The 16299-nt window shown below is 35.5% G+C and overlaps 1 protein-coding gene across 1 annotated transcript in view; it reads left to right on the top strand.

Annotated features, from left to right (window-relative positions):
* SCYL2 (SCY1 like pseudokinase 2) overlaps positions 1-16299 on the top strand; it is a 31791-nt gene that overhangs the window by 928 nt on the left and 14564 nt on the right. The window contains exons 2-10 of the mRNA XM_032221271.1: positions 6226-6430; positions 8822-8979; positions 9586-9730; positions 10389-10538; positions 12630-12851; positions 14529-14645; positions 15048-15173; positions 15454-15630; positions 16137-16259. Coding sequence (XP_032077162.1) covers positions 6254-6430; positions 8822-8979; positions 9586-9730; positions 10389-10538; positions 12630-12851; positions 14529-14645; positions 15048-15173; positions 15454-15630; positions 16137-16259 — 1395 coding nt within the window. The 5' untranslated portion in view covers positions 6226-6253. The remainder of the gene's footprint in view (positions 1-6225; positions 6431-8821; positions 8980-9585; positions 9731-10388; positions 10539-12629; positions 12852-14528; positions 14646-15047; positions 15174-15453; positions 15631-16136; positions 16260-16299) is intronic.

Here is a 16299-nt window from a genome sequence, read left to right as displayed (position 1 = left end):
AATTACTGCCTTTACCATATATCCAAAATGCTACTGATGTTCCAGTCAAAAGTATATTTTAGTTAACTTCACATTGAAAATAACAGAATTGAAATCCTTATTTCCAGGCTTAAAAAAGCAGAGCAATTATTCCCAAGTTTGCTTTTGTTGTTATGATGAGCTGAAGTCATATGCAGGATAATTGAACACCTTACTACATAATTATATTTTGTTTGTTCTATTCTCAGTTTAAAAGAGTACATTCAAACTGTTTTCACAGATATGTTATCTTCCTAAGTCACACATAAAGCAGTTTTGGGGTAGTCTGTTTGGAAAGAAAAAAATTCAGCCTAGCATCTCTATAGAGCTGCAGGCATGCTTCTTACAGCAGGTTCCTAAGCTTAATTTCTGGAGTTTACAGCTGTACTAATTTTTATATCCATAATATTTTCTATATCCTTAAATGACTTGAAAATATTTTCATAATTATAATTTATGTATATGATGTGTATAAATGATATCTCTCATAATTTGTATGCTTCTACTCAAGCAGAAAACAAATCCTTATCTTCCTATACTCTTGTCAGCTACTGGGCACCTTTCATTTAAAAGGCTCTACAAAAATGAACTCTCTTCACTCTTTCCTAAATGTCAAAGGTGGAAAGAGGCATTCTGATCTCAGGAGGCAGATTACTGTTTTCTAGAATGAGGATGTTGCTACTGGAAAAGCCACCTTACATCCCCTTACTGTCTCAGGAGAGGGATACTTATAGTGCCCCACCCATTGAGTAGGCATATTTCACCCAGAACACATCATTTGAAATTTACAAGGGACTAAATCTTTTAGGATTTTATAGTTAATAGATTTTGAATCAAGTCCAAAGCCTGCTAGTAATCAGCACTTCTAGGATGAGGTGTTTTTTCTTCTCTTATTAAATCAGTAAATACTGTTTAATAGGAAAGCAGCTGCATTTTATATCAGCTGCAGATATAGATCATTTTCAAAAGCAGTTTCAGGTAGACCAAATTACCATTGTCTAGCTTTGGGACAACAAGAGCCATTAAGTCAGTAACTTCATAGTCTTTTCATCTGGAAAACTCACAGCTGGTAGTCCAACCAGAGGCTCTATTTAAAAGGGAAAAGAAGCACACATAAATAATAAAATAACAAAAAGGTACAGCACAAACATTAAAAAAGCAGATGGGGGAAAGAGTGGCTTTGCTGTGAAGAAAGAAACCACATAGACCACATAGAAATATATTGTTTCATCTTCTCATTTTTAGAACATAGGCTTTTCAAAATAGATAATAGTCATACAGATGTATTCCTTAAAATTCTTACTTACAGTTCATAAAATTATCCTCTTTTCCATGTCCCAGGTTCAATATAGCTCTGTCTGAAATGACAACATCCATGTTTCAGAAATACAGCTCCATTTCAGAAATATAGCTCCATTCCCAAAACTTTTGCTGACATGTTGAAATCAATAAAACTGCATTTTCCTCCATTTTAAACGTTTTTCTAAATGGCCTAGTTATTTCATCTGATGAAATAATTTCATTTTAAATCATTTTTTTTGTAACAACTGGAATCACTGATTCTCCAGAAGTGGATATAGTATTCCACAGTTCAAATATACAGCTAATACTAGCTTTAATTCAACATTTTATGACTTATTTTGAAAACTATATAAATTCAAGTGTTTGATAGTATCTGCACAAATTGTAAACCCCAGTCTATAAATATAATAAATATAATATATCTTGGAGGCAGCAGATTAGGCTTGTTCAGCATAAACTGTATTGCCATTTGATTTGAATAAGCTCTAGTAATAACCTTGCATAATTATCAAGAAAAGTCATTATATCCTGAGCATATAACAAAACATATATAGCATGCTGAGTGTCACTACATATCTTAACTCTGTTTATTGGAAGAGACCAATGCTTCAAGAACAAAATTGAAAAATAGTTATCTTTGCCAGGTACAATGATATGATTTAGTGTTTCCCATCTTTAGCAACTTTAAGATGTGTGGACTTTTAACTTCCAGAATTCCCCAGTCAGGTGATTGGGAATTGTTGACAGGAGAATTTGGGAATTGAAGTCCATGCATTTTAAAGATGCTGAGGTTGGAAAACACTTATATAATTTGATGGGTTAGGAGACAAATCAATTCAAATAACTTTAACTGCGTGATGAAGATATAAAATTGTAATATAGTGAAAAAATATGATAAAAAACCATAGCCTTTTAGGCCATTCTTCATAAAAGTAATATGAAAAATATTAACTATTTTTTCAAAACTAATGTAGCTGATTCCAATTTCATATCAAAATATCATCATCAAGTGAATGTTGTCAGATAACCAGCCTTTCTGACCACAGCCTCCACCTGCTCTTCTATCAGGAATCATATATCAAGGAGAACCCCCAGATTGCATGTCTGCTCTTTGGCAGCACTACTGCATCTTTGAAATCAGTAAATGGAACAATCATGAATATAGAACAACTTTGTAACAAAGTCAGTTTCATTTTATTAGGATTAAGTATGAATCTGTTCAACTTCATTCAGTCGTACATTAAAGAAAATGTCGACTGAAGAAGATTTATTACCAAAGTAACAAGCAGATAAACTGTGCAGAAGGCCAGATGAAGGAGGAGGGGTATAAAAAACATCTTAGATAGGCACCATCTTAACGCACACAATAAGTAAAAGGAAGAAGAGGACAAGCATATTCAGCCTTGCAAAATTCTGTTGCACTAATTAATCTCAATGAAAGTAGTTTTAGGTCTACGTGGCCTGGTCTACCTTGTAGGGCTGACATACACTGCCTGTATGCATCTCAAGACTGCATCTCCTGTTTGGCTTAAGGTTGAGATTCATCATCATGATGATGACATAAAATCTCAAAATGATGACCTCACCGCAGCTTTATGTAGGTGTTTAAAAGAAATGGAGAAACTGTACCCTGAGGTACATCATACCACACTATCCAAAGATTCAGTTTCCTCCACTAATACCATACAAGTTTGCCCCCCTCAACAAGAAACAGAACCATTGCCAAACAGTGCTCTTAATCAACTCTCTTGAGTGACCCAAAGAATAAAATGGTCCTGTATTTAGTTGCTGTGAGATGTAGCAGCACTAAGAGTGTGAAAATTTCCCATCAATGTCCCACCATATGTCAGCTGCAACAGCAAACAATGTCGTTTCAGTCCCAAGTGCAGACCTTATTGAAAGGGATACAGTTAATTGTTTTCTTGATAATGTATATTTATTCATTTATCAAATTTATTTATTAAATTTGTTTGCCACCCATCTCATCACAAGTCAATATTGGTATCCAAGTAGTAGCATTCCAGTTCCATGCTAAGAATGATTTAAGCATTTAGTTCAATGTTAGCTAGTTGAATATCAGAAAGCCATTACTGGTGACAGTATTCTATTAAATACAAATGGAATGTAATAGAAATTATTGTGTTATGTTAGCAATGATTTTATTCTCAAAACAGATAGTTCTGTTTAGGACATGTTTATCGTTTCTGTAGAAAATATTGTTTCTTAAAAGCAAAGATCACAGTTGATATAATGTATATATTTTTATTCTGGAATTAAAAAGCTGAGGTTTGATGGTGAAATTACAGTAAAAGCTTGTGCACATTGGAGGAAATAGATTGTATAGAACAGTGGTGGGGAACCTTTTTTGGCTCACGTACTAAAAGAGGGAGCACAGGGGGGGTTATGCGCGGGTATGCCACATCCATAATGCAATGCGTGACCCCCAGCATGCATGTGCACATGACCAGTGATCGCCCCCATTTTTTGCATGTTTTTTCGTCCTCCCCAGGCTCCAGAGGCTTTATAGGAGCCTGGGGAGGGTGAAAACAGCTTCCCCGCCCCCCCCCCCCGATGCCCTCCAGAGACTTCAGAAGCTTCCCTGAAGCCTCCAGAGCACAAAAAATCAGCTCTACGGGCAAACCAGAAGTCCAAGAACAGACTTCTGATTTGCTCGTAGGGCCGGTTTTAGCCGTCCGGAAACTTCAGGGGCCTTCCGGAGTCCTTAGGGTCATTTTTAGTCCTCTGTAGGGCTGAAGACACTTCCACTTTGTCCGAAGGGCCATTTTTAGTCCTCCGGAGGCTTCAGGGATCTTCAGGAGGCTTTCCTGAAGGCTCCGGAGAGCTAAAACCAGCCCTATGAGCAAACCGGAAGTCTTTTCTTGAACTTCCGGTTTGCTCGTACGGCCATTTTTTTGCACTCCGGAGCCTTCAGGGAAGTTTCTGAAGCCTCCGGGGGAGGTGTTTTCACCCTTCCCAGGCTCCTATAAATTCTCTGGAAGGCGGAAAATGGCCTCAAAAAAGGCTGGTCAGCTTGCCAGCGGACGTATGCACACTGGCCAGCTGACAAGGCAATGCCTTACATGCCCTGACAAATGGCTCCGTGTGTCACCTGTGGCACACATGCCTTAGGTTCGCCATCCCGCATATAGAATATAGAATAATAGAATTGGAAATGGCCTTGGAGGTCTTCTAATCCAATCCTCTGCTCAAGCAGGAGCCCCATACCATTTCATACAAATGGTTGTCTCTTCTTAAAAGCCTCCAGTGATGAAGCACCCACGACTTCAGAAGCCATTTCACTGGTTAATTGTTACTTAGTTACTTCTCCCCTTGATTTGTTTCCATCCATTATTTCTTGTCTTGCCTTCTAGTGCTTTCGAAAATAGATTTGACACCCTTCTTCTTTGTGGCAGCCCCTCAAATATTGGAACACTGCTACCTTGTCATCCCTAGTCCATTATCAAATACACAAATACAATCTCAACCATCCAAAATATGATGCCCTGTAAATAATCTTATCCATATCTGTTTATAATTGAACTGTTTGTTCAAATGTTGCTAGATTGCCTGAAGCATATTTTCTTGCACTGATGTAAGGAGAATATTATAGTTAAAATTAAGTAATTTGTAATCTCAGAATCATTGACTAATTTTTGAGTAGTCCTAAAGTGCAGGGAAAGTAACAGAAGATTAGAGAAGGGCTATTATTCCATACTTTTAAAAAAGGAAAATAGAGATGACAGATCTGTTGACTTAGCATCAATCTTACTTTTTTTTTTTTACAAAGTGATTAGATTAGTATACCAAGGGAATGCTGCAGATTACTGTACCTAAACCTCAGTGAGACACTTGATACAGTTGACTGTAACCTCTTTCTTGATGCGATGAAATGCTGTGAGATGGATTGTCCCTCTACAAAGTGGATTTGCAGTTGGTGGAACAATTGTACCCAATATGTAGTCTTTAGTGGAGGTATTCATCATAGAGAAAAATCTATGTGTGAAGTTACTAAGAGTCACCAATGACTTGATGGCACATAACCAATGGCTCTGTGTTTACATGAAGAATAGTATGCAATGGAACATCTTAGAATTCTGTTCTAGACCCAGTGCTCTTAAATATTTTTAAGTATTTTTCAGACAAATTGTATTTTAGCAAATTTGAAGTCAATACACCAACATTACAAGGTAGAATGGGGAGTACTTCTTCAGTGTGAGACAGTTGTGAAAAGATCCGATGTGATGATTGGCTGCATCACAGGGATATATGTTGAGATTACAGGAAGTAATCATGCTCTTCTACGCTGCACTGGTCAGACTACATCTAGAATACTGTGTACAGTTTTGGTTATCACAATATAAGAATGATGCTGAGAAATTGGAAAATGTGTAGAGAAGAACAAGAAAGATGATGAAGAGAATAATGAATAATGATAAAAAGAACTATATGTGTTTACCTGAACAAGAGAAGTCTAAGATTAGACGTGATAGCAATACTTCAATATTTAAAGAATTGTGAAAGGGAAGAGAATATGAATTCATTCCAAAGAAAACAGCTTTCCAAAAAGAGAACCAACTTGAAATATCCAACTGACTGTGAGAGTTAGTGAAACAGTCTGCCTCTTGGAATCATGAGTGCTCCATCAATGAAAGTTTTCAAACAAATATTGGACATTTTTAACATTTTAAATGTTAAAATGTATTTTAATATTTAAATAATGTTAACTGTTCATTGTTCAAATTTAAAAAGGGATACAAAAATATTTTTTTAAAAATATTATTGTGACATCAAGCTTTCATTTAAATAATGAAAGTGAGTAACATATTTAGTAAGTAAATGAGGTATATGTTACTATTTGTGTTAATAAAATTTCCAAAACAATTTCAATAATTATTTCCTTTATAGGTAAACGTGCTGCAGAATTGCCATAACCATGGAGTTGATGCTAAATAAATTGAAGAGCACTGTTACAAAAGTGACTGCAGATGTCACAAGTGCAGTCATGGGAAATCCAGTAACCAGGGAATTTGATGTTGGTCGGCACATTGCTAGTGGTGGCAACAAACTTGCTTGGAAAATTTTTAATGGCTTTAAAAAGTCAACAAAACAGGTAAGCTTTTTGAGAAAGAAATCTATATAATCACAATGGTCTTTCAAAAGAGAGTATGTAGTTTACAATGGCAGAATAGAAGTTATTGACTATGCTCAACATTATAATATTTGTGGAAGTGACATTCATATATGTTCCTATTAGGTTTCTAAAATATCTCAATATTTAAAAGTTTCGAGTAAACTAAAGAGAATTAAATATACTATAACTTCTTGGGTTTCAATCTAAGGAGGTTGTCTATCTGTAAGTAGATATATGAAGTCTATCGTAATCTATCTCAGAAGTGTGTGCTTACATTGCTATTGAGTATTCAGATGTCAATAAGATAACTTGAATATATCTTTACTTTAGTGTGGTGGGATTATTGTATTAATCCTGCGATAATGCAATTATTGCAGCACCTCCATAATCACATTATCAAAATGATCACCTAATAACTGCTACGCTTGGTGATAGAAATTCCAGGCCAAATTAGGGTGGTTGTCAGAAATGCTGGTAGGTGAGAGTGATTATGTATGAGTTTGATAGATTTATAAATAAGATATTTCATGTCACAAGTAATTTTTAATTAGTAATTATTTTGTTCTAGCTCTACCCTTTTTAAAAAAAATATTCACAGCCATGTCTCATTTCTCTTTGAGAGTAGGATTTCTTAAATATCAAATCATCTCTTTAGATAAATATTTTTTAAAATGTGCAGGTTTTCAGGATGGAGCACAATGTCAAACCAAGAGTGAAAATTATATCCTAAAAATATTTAGCAACATCATTTTTTGGATATACTGATAATCAATTTTTTATCATTTATTTTCTTATTTGCTGATTTTTAAAAGTGACAGAATGGTTAGTTCTTAAGCATGCTAATCTTTGGGCAGTTTTTTACGCTTGTAATATATTTGTGTTATCTTGTATTTTCTAATCTGTCTCCCACTTATTTCTTATCAATGTAGTTAGGCCATTCCTAAATTCCTGCTTCCTCAACAGAGGGTTTTTAGTTATATTTATGTAGTTGGTATATGCTGCTCCGTTGAAGTACTGTTTGTTATTGCTACTGGAAGACGGGAATTAGGTTGGGATATATTGGTTGGAATTGTTTGGGAGAAATGGCATTCAGTAACTATGACAAAGAACCAGCAATATGTAATTCCACAGCCAAGCTAAAAATTCACTAATTTATATTTTGTCTCTGTGATTAAGAGTTTTTGTAGTGACTACTGTGATTCTATTGTGTATCTCATGTCCTAATAAACGTGTGGTATGTGGCCAAAGAAATCTAAAATGAAGAGATCTAGACTCAGTAAATATTTCTGGGATAAAAATATGTTAAATATTACCAGGAAAAGTATATTGAAACATGCTATCCCTTTGTATATGTGTATTTATTTACATACTGAACTCTTTCCAGTCCTTTATTGCCCCCCTCCCTCCTATCCACTGTCTCTTTAATACTTGACCACCTCCATGAAATTCCTGGACATTGTAATTGATGTGCTAAGTAGAGTATTGTTTTATGGTGGCTATTGATGTTGGTGCCATTGTTTGCTTCTGTGGCCAAATGATTTTGTGATTCAAGAATGGAAGTAGTTTATCAGGAAAATTGTTCTATTGTACTTACTGTGTTCCAGTAATTCCAGTGAATTTTTCAGCACCACTATGTAATAGAGTTAAAAAACTACTTTTAATAAAATGTTTCTGTCACATGAAAAGAGAATATGACAGAATCAGGTACCTGAACATAAAGCTTATTTTTTACATAAGACATAGCTTGAAAATTCTGAATAGATATAGTAGTTTAAGTGTGATTTATACATAGGTTGTCCTCAACTTACAACCATTCATTTAATGACCATTCAAAGTTACAACAGTGCTGAAAAAGATTACTTATGACTGGTTCTTGTACTTATAACTGTAGCAGAATTCCTGTGGTCCCATGATCAAAATTTGGGCAGTTGACAATCAACATGTGTATACTAGTTACAGCATCCCAGGATCACATCATTACCATTTGTGACCTTCCTAACCAACTTCCAACAAGCAAAGTCAATGGCAAGTGCTAGATCTGCTTAACATGATTCACTTAACAACTGCATGATTCACTTAAAAACCTGCATTATTTTGATTAACTGTGGCAAAAGAAATTATAAAATTGGGCATGACTCATAATATGTGTCTTGCTTAGCAACAGATGTTCCAGTCCCAATTGTGGTTGTAAGTTGAAGACCACCGGTACAAGATGGCAATTCTCTAACAGTGGTGAAATGACTTGTTTTCAATTAAAAGACATCAAGTAGAATTATTTTAAAATAAAATATTAAATATGTAGTTTTCTTTAGTAAGATATACATAACATATAAATGGTTCATTAATTACACTTGTATACCTTATGTTTAGGAAGTGGCAGTCTTTGTATTTGATAAAAAACTTATGGATAAATATCAGAAATTTGAGAAGGATCAAATTATTGATTGCTTAAAACGTGGAGTTCAGCAGTTGACAAGACTTCGACATCCTCGGCTGCTAACTGTGCAGCATCCACTAGAAGAATCCCGGTAAAAAATTCTGATGCTAAAATAATAATAGATTCAAAGTCAAAACAGTCTAATTATTGGATTCTGATGAATTTTGAAAATTGATCACCAAAGTGCAGTATAGAATATAGAATTGTAAAAAAATGAATTCTTTTTCAAATACTTACATAGAGTTTTAAATAAAGCAAGGATTTACAACTTATACCCATATTTTAAATACTTTTCAAATATTTTATACCCTGGGTATAATGGGTGATGAAATATATGCATTTAATTCAGTTTGCATTTTATGAATGCAAGAGATTCTTATAAGGAAAAATCAAAGGGATCTATTTAAAATATTCAGAAATTTCATTTCATTTTCTTTTTTCCCCAGTAATTCTGAGAAGCTTTAAAGGATTTTAACTGGTGTTGATTCTTGCAAAATAATGGTGATTTGTGTAGTTGGGATTTTGGTACTTGCCGTTAAGATTACAAATTGAAATATATTCACTTATCATAATGCTGTGAATTTTCCAGATGCCAGTGTGCTATACAACCTATAAACTACCTGCATTAGTATACCTATCTGTTTTTAAAAATTGAACGTTTGGAGTGTTTAGTAAAACTATCCTTGTTTTCTTTTAGAGATTGTCTAGCATTTTGTACAGAACCAGTTAGTGCAAGTTTGGCTAATATATTGGGTAACTGGGAGAATCTTCCTTCACCCTTACCATCTGACATCAAAGAATATAACTTGTATGATGTGGAAACGAAATATGGCTTACTTCAGGTATACATTGACTTATAACTTTATTATTTATAACTGTAGTCCATTCAAAATTTTGTGTGTTTATAAATGGGTAAATGTATTATAATTTTACCAGACTTGAAGACAAGAGGACCATTATATGACTAAAGATATGAAAGTAAACATATTTGAAGAAATGGATATTGCAACATTTTGGATACTGTGTTCTATTTTTGAACACCTTTACCATTATTTTCCTTCGACAGAAAGAAAACAAGTAGTGTTTACAATAAAAATTATAATACATTTGTATATCAATTCCTTGCATGTTGTAAAATAATCTGCAAGTGAATTCACACATTTTAGATAATTAAAAACTTCAGTCCTTGGCTGCTTTTGGTTCTTAATCTGGAACTTCTCAACAGATTATCTTGTTCAGATATCTTGGTCATGTGAATCCTACTCTCTGTGTTCTACAATAGTTGTTCTTGTGTAAATTGTGCAAAAAATTCTCATGCATAAGAAGGGCTTAAAGACCTAATTACAATTGATTGGATAAGCAAGTATGTTTTGCTGACTTACATTGTGTGGAGTATTGAGATGGTGGTTGCAAGCAAAAATATAATCCATCATAATAAGTAAGTTTCAGGAAATTGGGGAAAAAAGACATCACAAAAATATAATTTGTCCTTCCCAACAGGTTTCAGAAGGCTTGTCATTTCTACACAGCAGTGTGAAAATGGTCCATGGCAACCTTACTCCTGAAAACATAATTTTGAATAAAAGCGGTGCATGGAAAATTATGGGATTTGACTTCTGCATTCAATCAATAAATCCATCTGAACAAGAGGTAATAAATTGTTTGATGTGTTATTTTTCTTAAATAAAGCCCAGCTGAAAAAACTAAGAGTCTAATACTTAGCTGATTTTAAAGTTTTAAAAGTTTACAATGAGTCAATACATGATACCGTATTTTTGGAGTATAAGACGCATCGGAGTATAAGACGCACCAAGATTTTGAAGAGGCAAATTAAAAAAAAAAGTTTTTGCACTCTGCAGACCTCCGAAAAATGGTCCGTTTTTCACGAAAATGGGCCCAGGATTTTTTTTCCAAAAAAGGGCATTAATAGTCTTTAGGAGGCTTGTAGAGTGCTCCTGGGGGAGTCCTTTCTTCCTCTCTCCCACTCTTTTATCACTTTCTCTCTACCACCCAACCTGTCCCCATACTTATCTTCGACTGATCATGTTTGCAATAATTTACCTTTTCTAAATAGGCGCAGTTCCCTTACCGGATCCCTCGCTCACTCAAATACACACACACACAAACACGCATGCACGCATGCACAAAACCATTTTTCTCCATTCCAATTCGGATCCTATAAATCAATTGCTTTGTGAAACATCTGTGAAAAAAATTCAGGTGCTCAGACATGAAAACACTATACTTTTCCGCACACACTGAAAAAAAATTAGAGGGAACATTGGAAATGGCCCGTTTTTTGCAAAAACGAGCCAGTTTTTTGTCAAAAAAAATTGGCATGCATAGCCTTTAGGAGGCTTGCAAAATGTTCTGGAGGGCTGGGGGAGCAAAATTGAGCAAACAAACAGCCCGCTTTTTGCTCATTTCTGCCCTCCCTAGCCCCCAGGAGCACTCTGCAAGCCTCCTAAAGGCTATGCACAGCCATTTTGGTGAAGGGGCGGGGTTTCAGGAGGCATAAAATGCTGTATTCAGTGTATAAGATGCACCCAGATTTTCAGCCTCTTTTTTGAGGGAAAAAGGTGCGTCTTATACTCTGAAAAATATGGTAGTTTCTTTATTTTCCCAGATACACAAACACATGATACTATCATAGATGAAAATTTTGTATAAGATTTGTGGTTTGTACTTTTTAGTACAAATTAAGATTTTATGGATTTTGAAGAGGTTATGGAGGACAGGCTAGTGAATTATTTATTTATTTATTTTATATTATTTATATAGTCCCCAACTCCCAAAAGTGACTTTGATAGTCTATAAAATAAAAACACAAAACCCTACTGCACACAATTGCCTAGTGCCCAAGAATAAACAATAGCCTCAGTCACAATCAGTAGTAACGACTCATCTATACAAAAATGCGTGGGGAAACAGCCAGGTTTTCATTAGTTGGTGAAAGGCTAAGAGGGTTGGGGTCCAACAAGATGACAGATATTCACCACTATTGCAAGATGGCATTGTTTGATGGGAGCATGGGGCATATCTGTCTACTAGATCTGGTGAGTCAAAAAAAAAAAGAAAGAAAACAGTCCTACAGATTGCCTGTCATGTGCCATGGAGGTTTTATAGATAATGACAGCCTTTTGCCAGCTCATAGAACACTGGTATTATAGTAATAACAGGAAATACCAAACACTACACCGTACCACTACATCCATGAGGCATGAGTCACTATAAGCAGGGTCTTCGAATCCAGAAATGGCCACAATTGATGTACAAGGCAAACCTGTGCTAATGCCCCCCTGGCCATGATTGTCACCTATTCTTCAAGCAGGACCTGAGAGTCCCAAGAGGATTCCCAAATACACCCCCATACAGAATTAAGGATGGAAAATCCCCAGAGGAAAAGGGCCTTAAAATCCACACCAAGTTGCTCTTGCCATGGTTGAAGCTTATTCTCCCTTGTCCATTAGGTATCTAACAACCCTAACATTAAGTAGGATGCTATATTTTTAATATCTGCTATATGTTCTTATGAAGAAAAGTTTTGCTTTTTTCACGTAATATTAAAAATGTGCATCAAAAAATTAAATGAATTTCAATTAAAATGGCAATATATCTATTAAAAACATAGATAAGTAGTTAAGGTAGTACTTTTGAATGTTAATATTTCTTGGCTAGAGTAAATTTGATTTAAATTTTATTGTTTCAAAATATATGACTTCACTACATTTCTTATTGCAGCCCAAATTCTCTTCTAAAGAATGGGATCCAAATTTACCATCTTTGTGTCTTCCAAATCCTCAGTATTTGGCACCAGAATACATCCTTTCAGTAAGCTGTGAAACAGCTAGTGACATGTATTCTCTAGGGGCAATTATATTTGCTATATTTAATAATGGGAAGCCAATTTTTGAGATGAACAAACAAGATATATATAAAAGCTTCAGCAGACAGCTGGATCAGGTACATTTAAATCTATTAATATGTATTTTCAAATATAGGTAGTCCTCAATTTATGACTAGTTGCTTACCAACTTTTTGAAGTTGCAACAGACTCTCCAAAAGTTACTTATAACCTGGTTTCAAAGTTATGATTGCTGCAGCACCCTTGCCATTGTTTGCCCTTATGGCTGAATGCAGGGATGGTGCAGAATTCATCCACCCTGCTGGATCCTTGCAGCCACTCATTCACCCAAGGAAAATCAGGCTGGCTGTAAGTGGATGCAAGTCAACTGGAGTTTGCAAGCTATCACTAGCGATCTTCCCACTCAGCAAACAAGAGGAGATCAGCTGTCTGGTGCTTGACAGCTTCCTTCCCACTCAAGGACTTTCAGGACTCAACATGCTTCACAGCCCAGCAATACTCATCTTTCTGTTTTTTCAGCTTCTGAGAGAGGCACCCAGGCTAATATAGGATCAGCTTTCTTACGGACAGCCTCCTGGCAAAACAGGTGTTATTCTTGCAAATCTGTAGGGATTTCCCTTTTTAAGGAGGCTCCATAAATTCCACAAAGAAATGAATGTCCTTAAAAAGTGGAGCCTCCTTAAAACAAAACTCTATTGTGAGAATAGAATCTGTTGCAAAATAGCATAAGAGTTTGCCACAAGTCGGGGGTTATAAGAAACTGATGCTATATTGGGCCAGGTGTCTCTTTCTGAAGATACAAAAAAACAAAAAGATAAGTTGGGCACTGGTGAGCAAGCAAGAGTCCTGCACGTCCTTGGGTGGGATTTCCCATTGTTCAATTGAGGTTTCCAAGCTCTGGATGAATTGATCTCCCCTTGCATGTTGAAGATTGCAAACGCTATTCAGCCTGATCTCCATGTCCTTGCTGGGTGGGAAGGCAGCTGGAGGCTTGCAAGTTCCAGCTGGAGGCTTGCAAGTTCCAGCTGGCATGATTTCCCTTACATGCTGGGTGGGAAGAACGGTGAAGGATTGTGGGAACCCCATGGGATGAGAAGCTGAACATGGGTTGCTTCAAGGGGGTTGAGTAACCATGGGAGGTACAGGACAGATGATTCTGGGCCTGCATAGACCTCCCAGAACCTCCTCCACCTGAGGCACCATGTGCTCCATTTAACAACCTTCAGCTTTGTTTAATAGCTGCATCAGGGAGACACGGGTGTGGGATGGCTAAATGAGGCTCTTTTGCTTAAAGATCACTGACATGCAACCATAATGGGCAGGCTCCATTATGGTTGTATCTCAAGGACTACCTGTATTGATTTATAATGTCTGGTTTCAGATACTAGATTTGATTTGTGAGCATGAAAATGTATATTGTTTATGCTGAGATTCTAAACCGAAAGATTTTTATATAATCTCTGGTTTCCCTGAAAATAAGACCTCCCCAGATAATGAGCCCAATTGGGATTTTGAGCATGTGGTAAAATAAGTCCTCCCCAAAAAATAAGCCCTCTGCGAAAATATTGCAACACAGCAGCAGCCATGAGGTGACCACGCTCGCTGCCTCCTGCACCTCAAAAATAATAAGACCTCCCCGAAAACAAGGTCAAGTGCTTATTTCAGGGATCAAAAGAAAATAAGACCCTGTCTTATTTTCAGGGAAACACGGTACACATATTATAGGCAGGAATTTTTTGTTGTTGTTAATGATGAATGGCATGTGTTCTGTACAGCTTAGCCGGTTGAATTCCAGTAATCTTCAGAACATCCCAGACGATGTCCGTGAGCATGTGAAACTGTTGTTAAATGTCACTCCTGCAGTAAGACCAGATGCAGACCAAATGACTAAAGTGAGTAAATAGAAATAACTGCAGAACGTAAGTCTTCAATTGGCAATGAATATAGCGTTTAAAAATGTTTTGTTAAAAAACCCTGGTTTGTGGGAGGTTGGAATGTCAGTGATTATTATTCTCTTATTAACAGAGCCAATGCTCAGTAATTCCCTGGATATATTTTTTTGGGCAAAATATCTTTTTAGAGACTATCTGTAGTTGCCTAAAAAATAAGTGATACTTACGAAATACATCAAGAAAAATGTCTATTTGATGTTCGATTTTTATCTTTTTTTCCCCATTTATTTGTTATTAAACTGTATGCTGTCTACTCCCAGACACTCCCAGACACTTTAATATTCATTGAATAACCTGTTAATCTTAATTAAAATGAAATGCTATTTCTTATCTTTTTTTTAGATACCATTCTTCGATGATGTTGGGGCAGTGACATTACAGTACTTTGATTCTTTATTCCAAAGGGATAATCTTCAAAAATCACAGTTTTTCAAAGGACTGCCAAAAGTTTTACCAAAACTACCTAAGGTTAGCAACTTCCAAATATCTTAATGAATGCCTGCACAATGCTGTATATTGTAAATGAAATATGCATTGTAATGACTTCTTTTGGGGAAATATACATTGTAACGATTTCCTTTTGGATTGATAAATGTTGCTGATTTCACATGTTTTACAAAAGAGAGTTATAGGATGCACCAGTTATAAAATTATTTTTGAAAATGCTGCATTTTTATTTGTAATATTTAAGGTTAATTATAAAAATCTTCTTATGTCTTTGAAAAGTAAGGTATCTATTTTCTTTCAGCGTGTTATAGTGCAAAGAATTTTGCCTTGCTTAACATCTGAATTTGTAAATCCAGACATGGTACCTTTTGTTCTGCCTAATGTTCTGCTCATTGCGGAGGAATGTACCAAAGAAGAATACATTAAACTAATTCTACCTGACCTCAGCCCTGTCTTTAGACAACAGGAACCAATCCAGGTACATTTGTATCTTAAACATTATTATTGTTACCTATTATTTAACTTGTTGTATTTCCCATTAAATAGTGACAAAAACATGTGCCTTAAAGTCAGATTACACTGACATGCTGAAAAGAAAAGATAGAATTGTACCTTCATAAAATGTTTTCAGTCTGTAAAGTTCCAGCCATAGTTTATTTCAGAATCCTAGATGGAATTCCCTGGAATAGATTTCTGCCAGGTGAGCAGACTTAGTTTCTAGGTCTAGCATATTACGTTTTGTGGATTTACTGCGTTCTGCTACACATTCCAATAAGTACATACTTGTAATTTCTATTTTAAAATTGGTGTTCTTGTTTTCCATGCTTCCAGGCTAGCAACATGGTAAGTGAATATATTTGCTATATATACTGACATTTGAATACAGATTGGTACCAAATGTTACACTGAAAGTTATTCTGAAATATTAGTCTGATTAATAAAATAAGGGAAAGTAATGTTTTAAAATTTGCATTTCATAAACAGATTCTCTTAATATTTCTTCAAAAAATGGATCTACTGCTAACCAAAACACCTTCAGATGAAATAAAGAACAGTGTTCTGCCAATGGTTTATAGAGCCTTAGAAGCACCATCAATTCAAATACAGGTCTGACAACCATATATTTTGTTCAACTTTTGTTATAATT

The sequence above is a fragment of the Thamnophis elegans genome, chromosome 7 (genome assembly GCF_009769535.1).
Source record: "Thamnophis elegans isolate rThaEle1 chromosome 7, rThaEle1.pri, whole genome shotgun sequence".
Taxonomy (NCBI): Eukaryota; Metazoa; Chordata; class Lepidosauria; order Squamata; family Colubridae; genus Thamnophis; species Thamnophis elegans.
The sequence above is the reverse complement of the archived record's forward strand: the minus strand, read 5'-3'. Positions and strand labels throughout refer to the sequence as shown.